General features: G+C 36.6%; 1 protein-coding gene across 2 annotated transcripts in view; it reads right to left on the bottom strand.

Annotated features, from left to right (window-relative positions):
• Positions 1–24,840, bottom strand: part of adka (adenosine kinase a) — a 122,258-nt gene that overhangs the window by 39,007 nt on the left and 58,411 nt on the right. For both annotated transcript variants that reach the window (XM_066693567.1, XM_066693568.1), the window contains exon 6: positions 23,966–24,074. In XM_066693567.1, coding sequence (XP_066549664.1) covers positions 23,966–24,074 — 109 coding nt within the window. The remainder of the gene's footprint in view (positions 1–23,965; positions 24,075–24,840) is intronic.

The following is a 24,840-nucleotide window of genomic DNA, read 5'->3' as shown; positions in this document are numbered from 1 at the left end:
ACAGGAATTTGAATTTCTTCCATCACACCTGGACGGACGTTGAGTCCCTAACCATTATATCTTCTCTTACAGACAGGTAAGAACACCAGTCGTTTTGGGAAAGAAGTGACAAAGCGTGACAACAATGACTGGTTGAAATCTGTACTGATGGGTATTTTACACTGGTAAAACACAGGTACTTACTCCTCTGAATATATAATTACTTATACTGAATTTCAAAAATTCAGGGACAAACATACCTTGGCAGTTTCACAGGTTCACTCACAGAAAGTGTGACTATGCCTTTTCATGGATTCATATACTTTCCCAGTCATTAACACACTTTAGCTTTGATGCAGAGAGATTTCAAACCATTTTATTTTTTAATTATTATAGCTTTTATGCTTAAGTGTTTGAAGTTACCAATATGCTTGGGGCTACACTTTTATGAAAATAAAGCACGCCATTTGAAAAGTTTAAAGCTTTGTGACATCAGAGGCAGTTGGAGCAAGATTCAAAGACATGAGAAACTCTTGGGCCTACACAAATCTAAATTAATGTGAAAAATAAATTACATAAATTGAAATTTTAGGAATAAGGTTTCAAAATTTGATGTCAAGGATGTGGGAAATGATTTCCTAAAAAGTCAGGAAGTCCAATGAAGTTTGAATACTGAGTTTTATTAGTGGAGATTGATCAAATGCTGTAAATATACATAATGCCTTTCTCTGAAAGTACAATTACCTTTGGACTTTGTATTCTATCTGAAAAGGCAAAAAACAAAACCAAGAAAACATACTGATGCATTTAATACAGTCACAAAACCATCTTAGGCATATTTAGGGTGACACATAAGAAAAGCTGCAATGCAAAAGTTAATTAATAAAAAAATCAATATCAGTGCTTAAAGTATGTATTCTCTGAGGAAAATATGCATATTTTCCTTAATAAAATGTGATGTTCTCTTAAAATAAACTTTAGTTGCAATACTCTGTAGTCATCTCAGCCCTCTTCCGTTTTGTATGTACAATGTACGGAATGAAGTCACACAGCTAAAAATAAACTGGCCATCTGAAGTGTGACAATTCTATTTTAGGAAGAGAACACGGGGTATTTTAATTTGTATCTTAACCAGAGGTTGCAAAAGGAAAAGCTTTTCTATAATTATATTTTGAACCCTCTGATGTGAAAGAGGTGTTTAGAATATCATGATTCACGGCTTGAGTGTTTCCATTAGGATAGACTGGAGTAACCTGTAGAGAATCTGGGTTTCCTCATGTTTGTTTTGGAATGAGGCTCAGATTGAAGTAACATACTCGAGAGCTCATGGGAGAAGAAATTACACGACAGACACTGAAGTTGGCAGGAGACGCACTGCTAATAACTTTAAAAAGAAAAATTGCAACAGACAATGCAATAAAACATGTAGGCCAGTTGTTTCTGCTAAGGACTGTAGGCTTGTATTTGTTTTCCTTCTTTTTCGGTTGTAAATACAATTTGAATAATTTGAGTTTGTTAGAGAGGCTGTCCACAGTGAAACAGAAGAATAAATATATAAAGATATACAGATACAGCAATCTGATGGGGATGAACTGATGTTTATGGTAAGTTTATACAAAGTTGAAAATATTTTGGCCAAGAGGAGTTTGCTATTCTATTGGACAAATGTATTCCAGATTGCCTGGGCTCAGTACGTCTTTTAAAGCAACTCTTAGGCAGACTTCTTTATCTTAAGCCAAGTCCTCAGTGACGTAGAGACAAAAAGGATGGACATTTTCCACACTGATGTTAATACTGTCTATCTGTGGTTCTGATCACTGTAGTTCACATCTTCCTTGATCTTTCCAAAACTGCACAGGGGTGGATTAATACCTTCATTAGGGAGTCTGGTTCCCACATAGTTGGACTCCTAACCCTATCAAGAAAGGCCATCTCTGACAAGACAATAGTTTCAACAGAGAACTACGCCACACCTCCACTTTGAAGGCCACAAAATCCCCTTTGAAAGATCTTACCGATTGATGTGTATACTGTATACATAACTAAAACGTACGTATGAGCTTAAACTGTTAGGAAAGCTGGGAAAACCTCAAAAGGCAAATATATTATACTGCATATACACATGGGTATGTAGGTACACTTGAATGTGTTTCACTAAACAGAGCAACTTTGTTAAACTCGCATTAGAAATAGGACAGTTGTTTTTACTTAAATACAAGTTCCATTAAGACACAAGAACAGATAATAAATAATTGTGGTTCAAAGCAAAGGTGCCTCAATTAATATACCACAGGGTTTAAAATATTTTGCATGCTCTGTATTTTTCAAAATTCAACTGTACTGATAGCATCTGTTTTCCCTTTACCTAACATTAGGAATCATGTTCTGGAGTCCTTATCAGATACCGAAGCATCCACTTCTGAAGTAAATGGAAAGATGCCAAGGCGAAGTTAAAACTCAGCAAAAGCCAACCTAGGTTACTGTGGAGTCTTTGTCGGCTGTGATAACCATGGGCTCCCCCCGTTGGTTAACGAAAAATAAAAGCCTATGCATTTTTTTAATTAAAAAAAAAAAAAAAAAACTACAAAGAAGAATAATTAAATCAACAGAGTGACAAAGATATGTTGGAAATTGGAATATAAAGGATTGAAAAAGGAATTTATTTAGAGTATGCTAACCCAGAACAGGTCTTATAGTTGGACATGAAAGGAACACTTGGGGCTAGGAAAAGTATCAGAATAACTCGGGGTCCAATTTTTCTTTAGTACGCCATGTGTTGAAGGTTTACAGATCACTTTCTATAAAAATCAAATGGAAGAATGGGTATTATGGGTTTGATTTTTAAAGAGATGCACACACATCTATAAGTAAAACCATAATATATATAAGCTGATATATATATATATATATATATATATATATATATATATATATATATATATATATATACATACACACACACATATACATATATACATACACACACGCACCAAAAGTAATGCCTCCCATAAATTTAACAAAGCTCATATGCTGTTAATGGGTTTCCAATATGTATGTTGATACGTTAGAGAACTTTATGCTGAGTGAAAAAACATCTAGCTACACAACAATGTCTTATCACAAAGCTTTAACACCATGGCTCTCAGACAACAGCACTAAAAACAAGGCCTGTTCAGTCCTGACCTCCATCCCATCGGACGGCTAAAAACTGGAATTGTAGATCTGGAAGGGATTGCAGCTGATTAAATGCATTTTGTCATCTGTCTGCTGTCCCAATATTTTTTGCAATACTGTGTGTTTGTGTGTGTGTGTGTGTGTGTGTGTAAATGTCTACATCTCACTCACACGCATAGTAATTTGTTTCATTCTATAACTACAAGTATATCTCATGAGATATCCTATATCATACCCATGCCTAATGGCATTTCATAAAAATCAATTTTCTGGAGATCTGACATACCCTTCATTCCAAAAATGAATGTGTAAAGATATTGGATACCAGAAAAATATGTAATCAGCAATTTAGCAGTAATCTCTATAAATAAATAATCACTGGTGCCATTAGCCTGACATCCATCTCAGTCTGGGCTCCACACCGTTATCTAACCTGGAGCTCAGGCTGAGGAATGTATTTTTTAAACTGCAGTCTATTAAAGAAACCGATCTTCTTGCACTTACACTTTAGAGGAGTGTTATTACACAGATTAGGAAGAAGGGCTCAAAGCTGCAATTTGTACACCCAGAAGAGACAACATAATTACATTAAGCCATGCCATATTAGCTGTAAAATAGCACTGGCATGAAACTTTTAGGCCTGTCTGCATTAGCCCTATCAGAAGGTTAAAAGTTACAAGCACCTAAAAGCAGGGGAGTTTACATAATTATAAGAGAATCCTTTTAATGTTGTTATGAGGCACAGCTATAGCAGCTCTTCAGATCAATTGCTGCTGCTTTCTCTTAAGCTGCAGTGTTTAAAAAATGTGTTGGATAGAGTTACAGGCTGTGCTGAAGAAAAAAACGGCAAGGAATTTACTTAGGATTTAAAACAGACACAAGTTTTAAAGCCAAGAGCCTTCAAATGCCAATACTAATCCACATAATAATTCAGCACATAGTCCAGGCTCAGATTCCTAACAGACACCATATGTAAGCTGTAATAAAATTACAGAAAGGTATTTCGGAAGAAGTGGATAATATTTTTCCCCCCTCCACTGTATCTTTTTAATTAACAAAAGGACATAGCTGAGAAATTGCCAGTCACATCAAAGTTTGGGGAAATAAATAAATAATAGGATCCACATTATGTTGTGGGTTCTGAAAAGGAAGTACTTGACTTCCTCTGATGGAGTTCAAGTAATTTAATTGGCAAGGGAAAGACATCACAAAGTGTTCTCTTTGCACACAATTAAGACTTGCAAAGAAAAGCCCTTCTGAGCACATAAATCTCATTCTCCCACCATATATTTATTTAGTGTGTAAGCTGATGTTGGGAACCTTGCTAGCTGGATAAATACAACTTGAAGCTGAACGTAGAGAAAATATTTTCAGAGATCGAGCAGACAGGTTATGCTACTGCTGGTAGTTCTCCAGTTCAAGCTGCCAAAGAAGGAAAAGAAAAAGGAAAAAAAAAAGCAACTGATGGAAAATGTGGCTGAAGGTTTGCCTGTGTAATGAGTAACACAGCCTGCTGAACACACCTATATAGAACCAGATGTTAACCATTTGAACTAGAGTTGTGCATGTATTTAGATTTGTATGGAGGATATCAACATACTAGCTTGAAACATCTCAGTCATAGAGGTGTCAGATCAGATGAGGGGAGGTCACAGGTGAGAACTGAAGCCTTCGAATCAATGGTAAAATCATTGAAAACATTGCAAGTAAACTTTTGGTACATTTCCACTGTATTTAAATTAAAAAGCATCCACTGTGATTAAACATTTTAGATATCCTGATAAACTGATGTTCTACTCTTTACAAACAAGGACCCAACAGGGCTCCTACGAAGACAATATTTCATTGTTCAAACATCTGTCCACTGAGGTCTTTAACACCAAGCTGGAAAATTACTGGTAATTGCACACGCAGTTAATTAAACTGTACCCAGTTTTGGTTGAAAGACAAAAAATAACAGTCTGTGATTGCTGCTTTTCCGAAATGCTTTACGCGACTCCTGAAGATCAAGTTAATTTCATATACACTTCCTTTACAAAGTTTTCCCAATTTTGATGATCATGTTTCTTTTCTCAAACATGTTCTTCAACTTGTACAGACTGAAAATAGTACTGAAACTAAGCAAAAACCAATGGAAGACAAAACAAACTAAAAAAAGAAATTTGTATATAAATAAAAAAAAACATGAAGAGAATTTGGTTTTAGTAAAAATGCCTAACTTTAATTAGTATCAATTGTATTGGGCTTGTTGGGCACTAGTGTATTAATTTATGACTTCGACCCAAATGTCAGTTTATTTACTTATTTATTTAAGATCTTTATTTCCCTTAAATTTCAGAAACCGCTACATCTGTTTAGCCCAAATCGTGAGTGTGCCCAATAAGACATGAGTGTGCTTCATGTGAATTATCTGACAATTTAATAAATGACCTCAAACACTGGAGCAACAGAACAAACTCTGTAATATATACCTCAATCATAACCACTGGGTGGTTTTACATGTCTTACGTTATATTTTTCCTAAAAATATACAGATGTGACTAAAAATTTTATATTTTTTTCCTATGAAAGAAGACACAGGAACTCCTATTGCATTATGACATGGTCATGCTTCATATCCTGATATATGTGGTGACATCTTCATACTATTCAGCTCTAACAATGCCCAAACTTTTAACTGCCAACTGAAACAGCTGTCTCTTGATTATTTCAGAAACACAATTTAGATCAATTGTTATAGACTCTGCGACCCGAGTTTCCAGGTCTATCTTATGATTTTGTTTCCATCAGTCTCATATCTTCAGATTAATTTAATGACAATTAAATGCAAGAAGTATATATCTGTGTAGTATATCTGTGATATATTGTGCCAACTGTCTGATTCCAGTAACTAGAGCACTCGATAAAGATGGCAATTGGCAGTCTAAAGATGTTCTTCAGTTAACCAGCTTTCCATTATATATTTTCCTATAACACATAAGCAAAACACAAGAACATACAAAAGACAATCAAAGCCATCTGTATTTATTAAATCAGTTTACACCATAGCTCTGAGCACAAGACTATTTTTACTTGCACTGCTCTATGTTTAGCCTGCAAGTCTTAGGAGAATATATTCATAAAAAAACTGAAGGAAACAAGAAGGCTAATGTAGAATAGTATGGCATTGTATAGAGTACAGTAATATATATATATATATATATATATATATATATATATATATATATATATATATATTAGATTTTAAAGCTTTATAATAATTTTCTTTATGATTGTGTCTCATGAAAATTATTATAACCTAAGGAACCAGAAATTTAATTATTTGATGTATTACTATGTCTTCTGGCAACTCTGCATAAAAAGCACCATGAAAATCATCCTCATCAACTAAATGTGTTTATAATCAAACTATCAGGTTTATTAAGAGAATAAACTATTATGATGCACATGGTCAATTTAAAGAGGATTGTACAAATGTACAAAATTGGCTGTATCAAGAATATTATCGAGCCTGCCTCATGAATGCCTTTTTTATGAATGCCCATCCTTAACTAATAAAAGGGGAATTTAATAAATGGGTGAAAAAGTAGCCATTGGTTATGTTTGTGTAGTGTGCACTGCAGTGCCAACTATAACTAGCTACAAAGCTGTGACTGACAGGAAACTGGAAGGGGGTGGAGCAAGGTTAAAGAGAGAGCAGGAAGGGTTGTGGGAAAAGAATGCTCTGAATGATGGAAAGAAAAGGACACTATGTCCACAAAAGACAGCAGCATTTTTGATACTTTTTTTTTTTTAAGGAAAACCACAAACAAGTGTTCTGCTTCAAAATGAAGATCTACAGTCTTTCACTTTCCAGGTCTAAAACAAATATGATCTACAATCAGTGACACTGTAGAGCAATATTTCATTATCCCTGCTCCCATTATTCTAGATCTCCGAGTCCTGGGACCTGGTGAGAAAATACAACTGGGTTGGGTGCTCTGAAGCAGCATATAGAGAGATTAATTGTGATACCATGAACAGTGAGAATAGTGTTGTTTCTCATCGTCTGCTCCGAGGGTAACCATCCCAAACAGTCATTTCTGTAATGGAGGAGTAGTAACTACCAGGATCAAAAATGAGTAGGGAAGCAATTATATTTACAACAGAAAAAAACATACCGGATGCACACACACACAATGCCAAATTTACAGTGCTGGATTATGGTCTCCCCATCATTGAGAAAACACACAACTCGTATAAATACATGAGAGCAGACAGGAACTGAACTCTGGACCTTGGCGTTAAAAGCACCAGGTTCAGACCAGTTGAGTTAATATCAAATTGGATTCAAAGATAGAAACTGTGGATGACTTAAATGGTTAAGCAATGGTTATTATGCCCAGAGTTATTTTATTTCATTCAAAGCCTGGTATTTAATTGACTGTTGTATGATGTTTTCCTAATTATGACTGTATATTATAAATTATGCAGGTTGTGGTATTCTTAAAGATGAGGTTCACAGGCCTTAAAAATTGCTTCCACTTTTCCTTATGCATACATAAATCCCCCAATCAATCATGTGTACCTTGACAGTCTAATGGTAACAAATGCATCCATATTTGATAACCATATAAAAATGCAGGCTACATCAACATTTCACAAACCAGTGTGGTTTAAACTGACTACCCACCCAACCCACTTTGAAATTCCATTTGAAAAGGCATGGTATGGGGAAAAACAAAGGTAACAAACACAGGGGGCTCTTGTATTTGCCGTAAACCATCACTGCTTATGTCAGTTTAGAATATGACAATTATGGAAAATTAAAGATCATAGCAATTCAATACAGAAAACAAGGGCATCGAGATAAATTGGCAAAAAAGAAAGAGCCCTTTTAAAGCTTGGCTCAGGGGTGGGTCCTAATTGCCTGGAAAAAAGCTCTATGTAAGTCAACAAAATCTGATCGATGAAGAGGATTATATTAGAGAGAGCCCTTGGCCTGCTGCCAAGAAGAACAAACACACTATACCAGCCTCTTCAGCTGCACATTATCAAAAAGGGTAAGTGAAAGCTACACAGCTTAAGTGACACATTTGTGCAGTAGGGAAAAACGGATCAAGTATTGATCAGTGAGGCCAAGGTAATTAGAGTGGTTGTCAAGACGATAGGACGTATGCCCTTAACACCATAGAAATGCATCTTTGTTTTACATTGCCCAAGTGAATTAGCCAGTGACTAAATGGTCGTTTTTCCATAAGCACCAATATATTTTAGCTCTATGTCTTTAGACTGTATGTATAATGCTTAGAAGAATATAAAGAGAACCCTGAAGCAGTGCAAAAGGCATCTGCATATTTATTTTAAGTGTTGCGAAGGAAAGCTAGGAACTACAGATGGTTATCAAGTAAAAATGTTTTGTAGATCTTTAAAAATTCTGTAATAGTCTGTAAAACATAGTGCCATTGCATATATGCCAAAATATCCCCCAGCCTTCCAATTCAAAGAGCAAAAGTTATTCCATTAATCAATGTCTGCTCTATTCATTGGCAATGGAAAGGAAATCCTTTGCTTTTTATTAAGTTCCATACAAATACTGGACCAAAACTAATTGTCCTGCGAAATGATTTGACATTACAGAACGTAAAGGTGACTTCTTGAGATTAGGATATTTGACATGAAGCATTAAAGAAAATAGTGGTAGTGATGACAAAGTTAAACTGGCATAGCTTCTGGCACATTAGAGCATGTTGATGTATCGGAGAATTGTTTCTATAATGGACACATTTGAACAGGCATTAAGAACTGAAAGAACAAACTGAATGACAATTACCCTACAGAGCCAAGGAATAAAAAGTAATATGACAATAAATGTAAACCAGACTAGAAACACAGACATAAAATTCCATCTATTTACATTTCACAGCTTGAGGGGGACCATAATCTGTCAATAACTGAGGAGACATTTGACTACTAGATGTATGCTGGACAGAGACTGGGGTTACACTGTACTTACTTGACCTTTATATTGCCCCCAGAACAAGGAAAGCAAGAAAATCTGCAGGTTCAAAATCAAAGGGGAGGAGATTGGGACCACAGTACAAAGTATATCTAACTGAGCAGAATATGCAGGACCTTACTATCAGTAATTGCACAGCTAAAATACACTCTTCACTGGCCACAGCCACAGAAAGATACTGTATTTCCCTGCTTCAATGTGGCAATTGCAATTCGCATAAGCCACTTAAATCAATCTGTGCTGAGCAAAGTACAAAACCAAGAAGGCTTAAAGTTACTGAAGCCTTAAAAAATGTCGTTGCTCCTCATTCAGGACTTTCTATCCAATTCCAGGACTGTGAAATTTAGATTCCCTCCAGTGCTTCTTAATCCCTGTAAAAGTATTAAAAAAGCCAAAATACCACAATTTATTGATCCCCTATCACTATTCAATTTAAATGGTTGTATATTCCAAGAAGTATTTTGAGAAAATGTACTTCTACAGTTTAGGAATTAATAAAATTTAGTCATGTAAAGTTTCCAATTCTGCCAAAAGAGAAGCCACAAAAAGAATAATTATAAAAACCACTTTAGGGTTGATTACTCCAATTAAATTGATTTATTTTATTTTATTCTGCCAAGGTCGGTGGCTTTTCTGCTGCTGAGCAATTAATTCTTAATATCATAGCCAACATTACCATTGTGTTTAATAAAACAAAACAGTTTTATTAAGTATTAGAAACATGAATGGGATTTTCTTTATGAATAATAACCAGTTTTTTTTTTGTAAAATATGAAGGCATTTTTGGTTTCTTTGACTGTCCCAACCAAAGAATAAACAAATGCTCCATACATGTTACAGAACATCTTTATAATGAACAAAACACTCCATAAAACTTTTTTCATGTCCCTTTCCCATGTCACCCGGCTGAACTCCATCAGCGACATAAATGTAAGAATATGAGTTTCTACTATCCTAAAAATGACTCTTCCTCAATCCAGTAAAGATTTTCCATGGGAATAAGTGGACTTAAAAGAATAATATTTCCTCTTGATTTTCCACTCCTACCACTTTTAAGCAGGCACTGAATTTCCTGGAGTGATAAGAGCTTAGCCAATGTAATCCTCTGAGGCACTTGGCCTTATCGCACATATGAGGAGTAGAGAAACCTTTCCGCTTTCAAAAGGCAACAGCGGTTCAGCGCGAGGCTACGGCTACTGTGGTACTTGAGCTGAAGCAAGTCAGGAGAGCGTCACCTATAGATGCAAATCAATGCCTTTATAAAGAGCAGCTAGACTTATCTTAACTTGAATGCTACTGACGAGTATTGATATGATAGTGTGGGGAAGTGTGTACAAGACAACGGGCAGAGCAGGGGTGATTGGTGTCATTAGAAGACCAATTCCTCGTTAAACAAGAGTTAACAAGAGGAGGGGGAGAGGTGAATTCACCAGGCTGAACTCCACACCCTTACGCTTGCAGCAGTTTAATTATGATTTATTAGAACTGACATTTAGGATAAAACATGGGATTTTGGAATTGGATCCCCTTGCTTGAAGCCAACAAGGTCTTTTTGAGGGACGGAGTTTGTTTATTTAGAGGAAATTCAATATATATTTTGTATATTTGGTTAGGCAGAAAAGCAATGAAGGGATGAGTCCAGGAATGTCTTGTGACCATTACTGGCATTATAAAAAAAACAGGCTTTTGCTAGAGCACAATACCAAGTACCAAGCAATGTTGTATTTTGCTAATTTCAGTGTGGCATACAGTCAAGCACTTAAACCTTGATGAGTTTAGAGATCTGGTGGTAAGGACTATCTGGGCCTACATACTTATACAATAACTATATTCATTACAGCAAAAATAAATGGGTTCGAAAACATAATATTTATCAATGTTTCATTTCTAACAGTTTTGAATAAGTCATTTTGTAAGAGCTAGGGGTATTAATTAGAGCTGCGGCCCTATGATGTAAATAGAGTTCTTCACGAAGAAGAAGAAAGCATTAATTGGTAAAGATGAAATGCAAAGACATGCACTTCCTGCTTTTCAGTGATGGCCTAAAGGCTTTTAGTTTAAAGGCTGTAGTTTAATTCAGCCCTGCAGTCACACAAGTGATTTTCACTGTCAAATGCTCATCAACCTGCAGCTTCAGGCACCGCTAACTGTTGTAAGTCATAACTTTAGTTGACAGGCTGTAATTTAAAATAATTTAATGGTGACTGCAATGTTAATTTATTAATGTAATTTGAATAGGTTCCCAACCTTATACTGTGGATGTATTTCATTCATGTATTTCATAAGTTGCTAAAAGAACCTCCATCAAAACAAACACCATTAGCAATCATCTTGATGAGGCCTAGAGCGCAGCAGCCTCATCGGTGTGTCCGGCAGCGTTTACAGGGAGGTCAAGACCCATCAACAATGTTACACACGTTACTTCACATTTAAATCTGGAAAAGAAAAATGTGATGTTAATGCACTGTCTATACACTGCAATAGATTTTTTTTTTTAGGTAAGACTGCTGGCAATGGGGCTTCTTATTCCGAGTAAAGATCAACAGGATCAACACTAATTCCTGAAATAACATGTTGACTGGGAATACGCCATTGCGTTTTTTGGGGTCAAACTGCCGAGGGACCCAGAGCAGTGTTTTGTGTGATGTGGCACACTGTGGTGCCATCGGGCATGAGAAGGTGTACCACAAAACTTTTGAAAAGTCACATGAGAAACATGAATACAGTATTATTTCCGGAATTACATATTTTTGTACATTATTACAAGGTCAGGTTTCTCACAGAGTAATTTTGGAGCTGGTACATCACACAAGACTAGGTTATTAGGCGTGACTTATGGCTTGAAAAGAGTGGGAAACTCTGACCTAGATTACAAGGTGGCCGTTGTGAAATCTTGGAAAATATTTAATACATCTAATTAATTTTGATTTAATATGCATGTACAGGAAGACAAAAAAAAAAAAAGTTACTTTTGTTTTTTTTGACAATCCAAAGGCTCCTGACAGTTAGTCACTTTTTCTTCAATGTGATCTTCAAATTGACTGGGATCTGTACCTCTGAACTTTTCATACGGCCATAGTATTAGTTCGATTTTTAAATGATTTTACACCTCAATAAAATATTTTAAAGTTTCTGGAATGTACATTTCAAGTGCATTTAACCAAGAAAATAATAAAAAAAAAGTCTTCCATTATGATATACATGATATTTATCGTCCATTTTGTCTTTAAAATGGAAATTATTGTATTTTTTTCCCAGGCACTGATAAAGGCCCTGTACTGCAGAAAACAGAGCTGTAAAAGGTGCTGAGCCCTGCATTTCTGAAGGTGCTTCCTTTTGGATGAGACATCATCACACCCTGCTCACAGCGTCTGAACTCATCGCATAGTTAACCCTTTACAGGCAGTATACTCATACAACCTGCACACTTGAAGGATTTAACAATTAATGTGATACTCTAAGGCTACTGCCACACATGTGTGATAAATAATGAACGTGTTTAATGTGGGAAAACACACCCCTGCTGTACCACAAGAGCTGGGGAAGTGGTTCTCCTGGGGAGTTGTTTGGGGACCATACTGACACATTTGTGTACTTTAATTTCACAATAAAAGGAACCTTACAGGAAACGGGCTTTGGGCGTATGGTTTCCAAACATTGGTGATTGACGATTGGAATTAAAAAACAAAACAAATCAAATCATCAACTGCCTTCTTTCATTAAGCTTTGAAAATAGGCCACAAAGTCCATCAGTGTCAACGGCAGGGCAGCAGAGTCTATGGCTGGTCTGTACAATTGAGCATACCTCAGCTGTCCACGAAGACATAGTCAATGTGTGTGAAAGTGCAAATGCATTTAAATAAAAGAGCCACATCGACTGAGGATGTCAGCACCTCCCTGAGATGACGGCACACCTAAAGAAGTGACAGGCGTTTAGGGGATCGCAGCCTGGCCCTCTGACCTGCATGGCAGTGCGCTTACCAGAGACGTTAGCATACATCATAGTGCTTATCATCAACAAGAACATATTTTGAATTCATTCACCGCTAAGGTGGTGACAGATATAGACTATTTCGGTCTGTCAAGTCCAGTTTTCCTGGACTGTTCTTCAAAAAGGATGGTAACTTCAAAAATGAAAAAGACATTTATAAAGAAGGAAGACAAACATAGAAAAAAATAACTGAGGGGACTGAGGTCTGAGGGGAGACCCAGCAGAGACCACTCAGGCTAAGAAACAGATAGGGGCACTGGATACAGACTTGCCAGCATCACTGTAAGTAGACAAGATCAAATAGATATACATATCTAGGTCAAGATGGAATTAATTCTGAAATAACAATGATGTCACTTTTCCCTGCATTAATTTTTATTAATCCTAACCAAAACTCTTGGGAAGTGAGCAATCTAAATATAACCAAGACATCAACAGGCACTTAATATCACTGCTGGCACAGTCTACAGCCTTCACTGGCTTTAATATATATACAAAAAAACAAAGCACTTGCTCAGTGCTTCTTGCTCATCAGATTCCGTAAAGACATCCTGATAATAAAACAAAACAAATTAAAAATGATTTCTTAATTATTATTAATTGATACATACCTGCAATTTAATGACAAGGGTCCTAGTCTAATTGCCAGCAATTTGCTGGCAACGGGTCTGTTGCAGGAAAATGATTGCCGGCAAATTCAGCATCAATTCCTTGCATGTCGAGACAGTGCGTCAGCTAACTGCTGTAACTAATCAGAGTAGGGGCACAATTTTGAGACCACAACACAAAGGTTAAGCCACCTTTGACCAAGAACTTCGCTCACACGCAGCATCTTTAGATAAAATATTACTCTGATGTATTAAGTTTAATTTGCATTATATTCCATTTAGAAAAAAATGGATATACCATTGTAACACCCTTGATGAATATACCCCAATATCCAATTCCAGTCAAATATCCAGTCAAATAACTGATATTACCGTTAACAATAAGTAAATGAACAAATACAAATGCACGTTATCTTAACTGGTAATGTACATGTTTTTGGGTGAAATGTGGAGATCGTTTTCTTTTTGTAAAAGAACTGAGACCTTCCAGTGTCGCATTCAAGTTCTCCAACCAAACTGAACTCGGTTATTTTGCCAAATGGACCGAGACCAACGCTTTCGTTGTCTCAGTTCATTTCGTTTGACAATCGAAATGTGTTGTTCAAATGCTCTGTGATCGTTGGATCCAACGACCACACCGCAAAAACATACAACCATACAGCCTGATGAACTGCTCATAGCGCGAATACACAGCTACATTGAAGTATCATTTGCCTTTCCCTCCCGACTAGCTCTTGGTAGTGAGTCCGAACTGGACTGTCGCCCTGGTTAGAACCAATAGCCCAGTAAACGCAATGGAAGGAAAATCGCACTTGTACAAACTCGTGCAGAATATCGGTCCACGTCTCCTCTCCAGATGCACAGGCTTCTGTAGCATCTCTTTCCCATGGCTACAGTGCTCTTGCCGGCAACCTCCGTTTTCTGTTATGGATCCTTGCCGGCAATTTTCCGGCATTCAAAGCCAGTGTGAATGGGGTGCAACAGGAAAAAAGACGGCAAACACTGGCAGCAATTTTCCGGCATTTCAGTGTGAATGGGGCTATAGATACATCAAGCTGAAGTCTTCAATTACTCCAGGCAACCAGATTGCATTTCACATCTCAATTGAAGGTGATACTCTTGAAAGGAGAAATAAATAAATAAATCTGCAAGTGACCTCCGATTGTTCTTGCCGGGTGAACGATGTATTAATCCATTAATAATATTTTCTGTGGAAAAAGAAAATCTTCCACTGTTTAGATTCATAAACACTTTAGTGTCAAAACTAAGCTGCTTAATCATGATAACCCAGAGTAACGTTTTGCTTTTCCAGACACATTATCTACTTTACAGATGAGAAATCTGTTCTAGTTTCATGGATTTAGATTAATGCCATAACAGGAAAATACTTACGGGGCTAAACTTGCCTGATGCCTTCAAAGCAAATAGTAAATTTAAACTACTTCCTGAACTCTAAAGATAAGAAAAGAGAAAAAAAGAGAGAAAACAGTAGAATTATATTTTTTCCAAAGAAAAAGCATTGCTTCCTGAAAGAACTATTGGAAGCTACTAGATGAATTCAGAATAAATTATTTTACTGGAGACCTTAGGCTACCTCAGATTTCTTACATGTGAATTTCCAGTATGGATATGAAACACTCGGTAAAACTGCTCATGTGCTCCACTCAAAGAGTGTGAGATAAATTGAGAAGAGAAAAAAAAAAAATGTAATTATTAGTTCAAAGACACAGAGGACATGTCAAACTTATCAAATAAAGTAATTTCTCAATGCATCTCTTGAGTAATTAAATAGAACACCCAACTTAATGTCAGGACTGTTGTCATATACACGGCATTCATATTGTTAAACAGCACCAGCAATGTTTACAATGAATGATTTCCGGACTGTAATCAAATGGCAAATTCCCAAATGGTTATTTAAAGTACAAATGGTTTACAACTTGAAAATAAAACAACTGAAACAAACATTCATATATTGTTGTGCGTCTATTCCTATGTATATGGCTCTACACTTGAATTGCTCAAATACATACAGATATTATTATTAGGGTGATTTCAGTTGAAATATCAAGCTAAATCAGTGCACATGGAATCTAAATTAAATTTTTGTGATGCAGCTTCTTTTGAATATTTTTTTTGGTATCAGAAATGTGCTGTTTCTCCTTAAATCAATCCCCTTTTAAGGCATGTGTTCTTTAATATGTATAACAAATCCTTCCTGGCAAATTATATCAGATAATACCAAGTATGAGAGCCTAATGTCTTTGCAGCTAACAGCTGTGCCTGTTAAATTTATATTAACATTCAGCATACAATTATGTCTGCAACCTTGATCCAGCCACATCCTCCATCAGAAAATGACTTGAATATTCATGGAACGGATCTGTGGCAATGTGGATGCCAGCCACCGCATTCAACAAATGTAAGCCTGGTACTAAAGATAAACATGCTTATTAGCAGCATTCGGTGCTCTTAATTTGTTGGGGGAAAAGAAATCTATTTATCTTTATATCCAGGACAAAAGCAGCTCTGAAATCAATTGATTAAAAAAATAAAGTAAGATAGGTTTTAGCTGAACTCATTAAATCATAACATTTACCACCAAGCATTATTTAATTGCAATTTTAATGATGCACACAGAGGAAAAATAAACAAACTCACTGTCTCACACACACACACACACACACACACACACACACACACACACACACACCTTCGAGGGATGGTTGCCCTTCTTGTGTGGATGAGTCAGCTTACATTTTTTGACAATCATAAGCCAAGGGCTATGTCAGAACGAACAGCAGTTATTGTTTTGATTGGTTTTCCTTGTTACATTACAGCATAAAATACTTTCGAATGTAACTGTGCAGCAGTGGTTAAATGGAAGCACGCACATAGGAGTCAGAGCGCTCTGCTTTTATTTACAGAGGACGTGCACTTGGCACTTCAGACTTGGGCTTTGTCCTGCAGAACATATCAGAAATCGCAGCAACCAGCTTCGTCAACTGATAACCATATTATGCAGAAGCGTGCAATGCGTGACACTGGGTTCTGGCCTATGAGAAGGAGCACATTAAACCTGAGCTCAAGCCAGAGCCAGAGCACATCTCTACAGATTTAACCACACTGCTTTGAGAATATGCTGCTGTATAACTGTATTCTGTATACTGTATAACTGTATACTGGATCTAAGCCATATGCATGGACATAACTGAAGGTGATTACAGTGCCACACATGAAATAAATGCATCAATAGAATCGTGAAAGGAGTAATCTTTCAGGACGATATATGTTGCACTTGAGAATCTTTCCGCAGCTGTTACACGTGCCAAACAGAGCTTGAAGGGCACGACTTGACAAAATGCACACACAGCATGTTATTTCAAGGAAAATGTAGGAACTATCCAATTGCACCCTATTCACTTGATAAACTTTAATCTTGGACTGGGCTTTAAACTAAATACTTACTGATAGGAAAGTTATCAATTAAGCACAACATAAATAAATACATCTATTGTATTTATGATGTCCAAGTGCTTTATTAAGAGTTGGAATTCCTACAGAAATGAGAACACCTATAGGTTTTTCTAAACCATCCCAGCTAATATCTGCATAAAGTATAAATAAATGTAACACTCAAATATTTGTAATGTAATTTATGAACTTACATGAAAAGACATGACACTGAATTAATGTTTTAAAAGCTATTAAACCACTGTGCCCTGAAGTAATCTCACGTAATGAGCTCAATCATCTTTTTATTTCTCAGCTGTTGTGCTCTCTGTTGTTGTTCTTTTAACTCGTACACAGATTACTAAAATATAATGTACAAGGCAGCCCATAACCATTTTAGAGGTCAATATTATGCCTTTAACTTGAATTTAGTACAAAGCATTTTAACACTGTACACTGGGTATCAGAAAGGCATACTCTGAAGGAAGCTCATAATATGCAGCAAGGACCCCAATGGTGTTTTTACACTTTAACCATTAGGAACCCACTGTGATCTGTGCTTCATATAAAAAAGCCTGGGAAATTGCAATGCTATATTTTTGTGAAGCCTGTATAATGCTCGTGACATAAACATTACACTGAGGTCAAAAATAATACATACATTAAAATAATTATACTTCGTAGTTGTCCATTCCATTTCTGCTAATCCCACGTCCAAATATGCCAGTGTGAAGCTGTTTTTTCTACTTGTACTCAAACTGAAGAATGTGATTTCCCCCCCCCCATTGAAAAACAGGCTTAACAAAAAACAGCCCGATTAATAAGATTATGTGTAGATCACACAGGGATAGCCCAATCACATGTAAACCTATTAATATTAACATATGGAAAGCTGAAGGCTGGAGTCCAGATCGCTATCAGCTCAGCCCTTCATATGAAAACTCTTGTGTTTGTTAGCAGACCTTGTGTTCTGTGCTCCCAGTCTCCCACTGTGCCATAACCTGTAATGTTTTGAAATTCTATACGGTTTTTCACTGGCAGGGCCTATTTACTAGATGAACTGAAATCTGGCCTCCTGCTGTTTCTGAGAGCCACATTAAGGCATGTCACATGATTCTGCTCATGTCAACTAATGATGGTTCAATTAAGCAGATAAACATCTACAGCTCTCAGCTGAATAAATCTACCACCTATCTTGGTACAGCATAAATGCACTTTTGAGATTCTAGAAATTATGTAGAGACAGCAAGATACCAAATAACCACTCACTGGCTGCACTTGTCTGTTTGGAATTAAATGTTTTCATTAAAGGAAAAGAAATTTAGACTAGAAGTTAATATGCAGCGTGCATGTAATTATGCAATTATGTTATTTATTTATTTTTAAATAAGATGGTTGGGCAAACTGATACATTAGACAAGGTTTTAAATAGACATCTGTGAGCAACAGCGAAAGGAATCTGAATTTCAAGCTATTAAAGCGATGAAATAACAGTTAATGCAGACATAGCCTCCGAGAGAGAAAGTCAAATCTTCAAATGCAGGTAAGCTGGTGATCAACAAGACTTTGGCAAAAGAGCATTTTAGCCTCAGCATAGAATCCTGTTATTTACGATATTCACAGGAATATGCATGATCATTTTAAGTAAAACCACATCTTGCAACATTAAACAGCATGGTCTAATCCCTTAAGGACGAATTCTAATAAAGATGAAACGCATTTACAAATCTATTTAATAAGGCTTGCCAGAAGTGAAACTCGGCATGTAAATATGGTAGGATTAAATTTCATCAGCAACCAACACTGTAACCAATCGCCTGCAGACAGAGAGTTTGCCAGTTTCCCTTTTCCCGGACTGAATTTGCATTGTATGATCTTTATGGAGAAGGACAGCAGCAGCGAGCAGCTGACGACAGATCCTTCTCAAGGTCAGGTAAAGGACAGGCAGGGACAGCGTCTTCACAAAGGGACCGAGCGACCGTCACCTCTGTGTAATCAGCACTGCACTTGCAAATGAGGTGTCACTCACTGGTGTGGAATGTTTTTTCTTTCTGTTGCCAGTAAATTCTGCAGCCTGGCACGGCTGTGATCAATGTATGCCACTTCAGGGTGCGAGCTGGCAGGTTGTTTGTGATGCCAGTTAGTGTTGTCTCCTCCTATTATGCTATGCAAATTCATTACAGATCATTTTGAAAGGTTGACTAGAATATAGCATCTTGCATTTCTGTAAAATCAGTAAGGAGAACTCTGTCTCTATCACATAAGTCTCCATATGACAAAAAACAGATCCATTGCCGATTCTTCCTTCAAACCGTGCTGCTCGCAATTTAGAAATTACACAAGATCTCAAAAGGAATGAATTCAATGACTCACTCGGCGTGTTTAGCAACTCATGTTTCCAAGTTTAAATATTTGAAAAATGACTAAGTGATTGCAAATGATGGAAGTGTAAACTGAACTGAAACATGCCCCAAAACACATATTTGAAAGACAGCCAAAGGGGAACATTTATCAGACAGAAGCATGTGTGCATATATACACACATATATATATATATATATATATATATATATATACACACATATACATATATATATATATACACACACACACACACACACACACACACACATATATATATATATATATATATATATATATATATATATATAATATACTGTGTGTGTATCTACTATATCTTTTTTGTATTTAATGGTGTCTGCTTTAAGATAATATATAGAAAATACTAGAAGGGCTTTCAAGTACACGCTCCTGCCTAGGTGGGGGTGGTGCACTGAGGGAGTCTGCGGAGAAGGGCAGAGAAAAACAGATTTCACAGGTCACACATCCATTTACAGCTACCTCCTAGCACTGGCAGCTACTCATTGGCTGTGTAATTAATTCAGTGGAGCTGGCACATACTTGCAAGTGTCAAAAGCCTTTCTTCATATCCGCGTGTCTTCAGGTCATATAAGACCATCTGCAGCTACAAACTCTGAAGTCCTCACAGTATTGTGTTTAATACTGCTTTTCATGTCTCATACCAGCCCCTCAATGTGACTTCATTTACACGTTTGAAATGAGTGAGCTGCCGCTTTAAGAGAATTATTTTACTCTATCAAATCTATTTGGGTTAAATCAGAGTCACTTTATTCACCAGGGCCAAGGAAGATTGTGGCACAATAGGTTAATTCAAAGTGGCATCATAGAAAACGCATCTGTCAGGGGAGATCAAATTACAGGGCAAACTCTGCTCAGTGGTTAGAAAAACAAGCCAGCAGTACACTGCGGATTATGTGCATGTGTGTGTCTACGGGGGTTGGGAAAGAAGGCCAACTGGGCCAGGATACTCATCCTAGACCTTCCAATTACAGTCAGTCATTATAGCTGCCGTTTTGAGCCCCCCCTCAATTATAAAAAGGGGTATCTGTAAATGAAATACAGTTTAACGTGTATTTTCTTCCCCTTGTATGTTAAAATCCATCTGTTTTTCCTTCCTCTCTCTTGTTATCGCTCACTGTGTCATGATTTGCCTTAGGACCCTGATTTCCTAGCAACTGCCTGCCACCAAACATTTGGCGGAAGTTCAACATTTTCTTTGTGAAAAATGGCACTGCTGTTTCCCTGTGCTGTTGCCGCTGCTGCTGCCTGTACTAGATTGGCTGTGCGAGCGCTCTAATAATTCGGTTTTCCTCCAATCACATGATATAGTAGCAGGCACCTTGAGAGTCCCTGCCAAGCATCATTAATCATTGCTTTAAGGCACTTTGTTTGTAATCTGATCTAAAGATTAAAGCAAAACAAGTATGTGCATACCACATAACATTTGTTTAATGAAAATCAACAAAGAAAATTAAATTATTACTATATCAAGAAGGGAATCCGTGATCTCTCTTCATATTGTGATGTTTTAATTGAGGTAAAGAGAGACATCCATTAGAACTGGCATTTACAAATGTTAGTCCAGCAATACAACAAAACACGTACGCATGCAGCGCAAATGAGTCTCTCGGTGACAGATCCAGTTATTGTTGTCAGTCGGAGAGCAGAGCACTGCAAAGTGATTTCTGAACAGGAGGACAATCCTCGATTTCAGAAAGGGTGGGGGGAATCCGATTGTTTTTCAACCCCCAGCGCTGCCACAGTTCTTTTGTAACCCTCTCAATACTGCCGAAGTATTTCTTCAAATAGCTTACACTGAGAACTCGCTGATCGGATGCAGACAAATCTCTGCCAATTTGGAGCGGATCTGTTGTGTATGCTAATGCAAAGCAGAGTCTGGGCTGAGACCACCCAAATGCAGGGAACAAAAACACTCTTCAGCATCACAGTGTACTATTCTTTAACAGTGTCCCTGTTAATATGAAATCAATTTCATTTATTTATCCCACAACTTTTTAACAAAAAAGGCCTATATAAACATGTTCCCAGAATGAGAGAGCGAATCAGAAAAAGTTTCAGCCAATGATATATCAGGCAACTAGGACAAATAGGAAAAATGTAATTGAATAAAATAAATAAGGGAATAACATTAATAAATATTATATGACATAATCTGCCCTGATCCCATTGCTTTGTTATGAAACCAACTTTCATTTCAACATGTGATAAAAATGTCACGCATTTCTCAATGAATGTTTTTGTACTGCGAGTGAGAAATGTAGGGATCAATGATTAAAATAAGATGCGTAATCTTAAAATACTGTGTGATACTTGATGGGAAGTAAATAGTTCCGTCTTTCCTGCGGTGTATTTATATTAAGGATGCTATTTTTGTGACTGCATTTATTCCCACTTCCAAAAAGAAATGTGAATAAAAGACAACATATGCTCAGGAATGTGATGCTTATTTGAAATAAACCCCAAATACAGAGCAGGGCAGTATACTGTGCACTCTGGGCTAAGGTACAATAAACTGAGCAAGACATGAATTATCCTCTCGTCCTGAGGGTGCAACGCTGGAAAATGGCCTGCTGCTGCTGCTGCTGCTGCTGCTGCTTTTGTAAGCTTCATAAGACAGAATTATTAATCATTTTTTAGATATTATAATTTTAAAAACATATGATGGCTTTTAAAAGAAACCCACAGATGTCTTCTTGATGATACCGGGCTGTTTAGCCAGTCTTCGGTGTAAATCAGAACGCAGGTTATTGTTTTGCTATAGGACGTTTAAAGTAATCGTTTGACAGTTATGAATTTCTAGGCTCCTACTTGGCACAGGAATCAATAAAAGCCATGTTGAAGTCTACAGCAGTGTGCTCTAAGAGGCTGCAGGAAACATTAGCACTGTGGCCCAACAGCTGAAAGAAATAACTGTATTTTCAATGAACTCACTGGCTGGGTAATCAATTTTCACACTCCTTCACCAGCTGCTCGGTTTTTCCAGCGGAAACTACCACTGAAAAAGCGTTGGATATAGACAGTCTAAATGCATTAAACATGTTTGTGTACTGGATATATTACATGTATCTGGAGACAGTGCTATCATAGATCATAGTATGTTTTCTGACCTATAGAAAAACAAGCTGACCCACTGGGATCTAATTGCACAAACCTCAAGCAGAAATTTTCATTGTAGCTTTATTCTGAGCGCCACAGCTGTGTGCCTGGCATTTAAAATACTTGCCTTTTCTATCCCTCAAGTTTGCTCCTTATTTTTTCTTACAGAAGATGAAAAAAACTTAAGTAAATGATGACAAGACTTTCAATAAACATTGGAATGCATCTCTTCCCCAAGTCTGAGAAGGTAATTGCTTGGGTAAACATAAATCAGGGGGAAATAAAATGCATCAAAGTCACAAAAAAACACATTCGTAAATGCTCAGTGTGACTACATTTCAACGTTCGCAATAACAAGAAAACATTTTGTCTCCAGTAATGCAGATCATTTACAGATTTTTTTGCAACTAAATACGAAAAGAAAACAAACTGATTTACTTTAAAATATAAATTTACTCTACTCTTTGAAAAGTATGTGATTATGACACACATTAAAATATTCATAGCTAAAGCTCAGAAAGATGTGTTTCATGACCAGCTGTTTGTCATCTTGAATGTTGTGATACACCTGCCTGACATCCAAAAATGTTATAGGATTATGAGGCAAGGAACATGGCTAACCTAGAGAATAAAAACAGCACAGGTGGAATGTGAACTGCACAAACAGTCTATGTGATTGGACATCTCAATGATCACCCGTCTGTCACCATTTCACACTCACTGTTAAGTAGAAATCACAGCTCCAATACAACAGACATCACTCCTATATTTAACTTGATTCTCATTTATGTGACTCGCTTTTGTATGGTCAAATAAACAAAAAAACAGGACATAATTCTCCTGCCATTCTGACAAACCACAACTTCCAAAAAAGGAAGACAAAAAATACAGTGTGAAATTAAGACAACACATAATCAATGTCAATAAATATACTATTATTGGTAAGGATGCAAAAAGATTACAACAATTTGAAAAATCTCTCTCTCTCTCACATACATACATACATATATACATAAATATATATACACATACACATACACACATACATACATATATTCTGGTCTTGAAATTTGTGATTTTTTTACTTATTTATTTACTGCAGACTATTTTACACGCATATCCAACAAAACTGAAAAACCTGGCCCGGGTGCTAAGACTCCTATCCAGTAATTTTAAAAGCTACCAGAAATATACTACATTTCTACGTATTTAAATAATCATGCATTAAAATAAGCTTCTGCTGTACCAAGACAATACACTTACTGCGATGTAATAGATTTTGGCTTTTTCCACCAATTTCCAGTTCTCCTCCAGGTCCAGATGATTTTCCTTTTTGTAACAGTTTGCTGCTGCAAGGTTGGCAACAAGGGACCTACAATGAAAAACACAGATTGTGTCAACATTAAGTGACTCTGTTATCTGAATGAAATCAAACTAAAGTTTATTTCTTTTAAAAATAAATAGTGATGGGGAAAAAAAATGTACTGTACCAGCATCAAAGGGCACTGAGTTTATGCAACTGTATACTATTTTGCTTCCTAGTATAGAGAAACTCCCATTTAAATATCTGATAGAGATATTACAAGGCTGCAATCAGGCAGCCTGTAGGCTGAATTGGGCTGGCATGTACGGATTGCTTACTCTACAAAACAGCTGTTGCACAAATGGGACAATTTTGCCAGCAGCAGATTCAAAATGCATTGAAACCACCACAGCTTGATATAAATACACACACACGCGCACACACATATATATATATATATATATATATATATATATACATACATACACACGCATAAACACACAACACAAAAAAAAATGGAATAATTTAATCTGTGGTATTACAGTGTCTGAAATTAAGAGAGGGAAATAGTTATTCAGGCATAACAAATATTTTGCTGTACCTTATACAAACACACACAAACACTAAGTATACCACAGCACCGTAGTGAGTCAAAATGGCATAAAGAAGTATTCTTAGTGCACTTCAAGTTGTGCTTATTACACTTTTCTCAACTGATTGTCACAGTAACAGTGGAAAATAATGAGTGTTGATTGTCTTCACCAGAACTCATTACACAAATCAAGTCTTTCAGGAACAGACACCCACTGTATCCGTGATTACTGACGGTGCCTAA

This window comes from Amia ocellicauda, chromosome 20, assembly GCF_036373705.1.
Source record: "Amia ocellicauda isolate fAmiCal2 chromosome 20, fAmiCal2.hap1, whole genome shotgun sequence".
Taxonomy (NCBI): Eukaryota; Metazoa; Chordata; class Actinopteri; order Amiiformes; family Amiidae; genus Amia; species Amia ocellicauda.
This window is presented reverse-complemented; position numbering and strand designations above follow the sequence as displayed.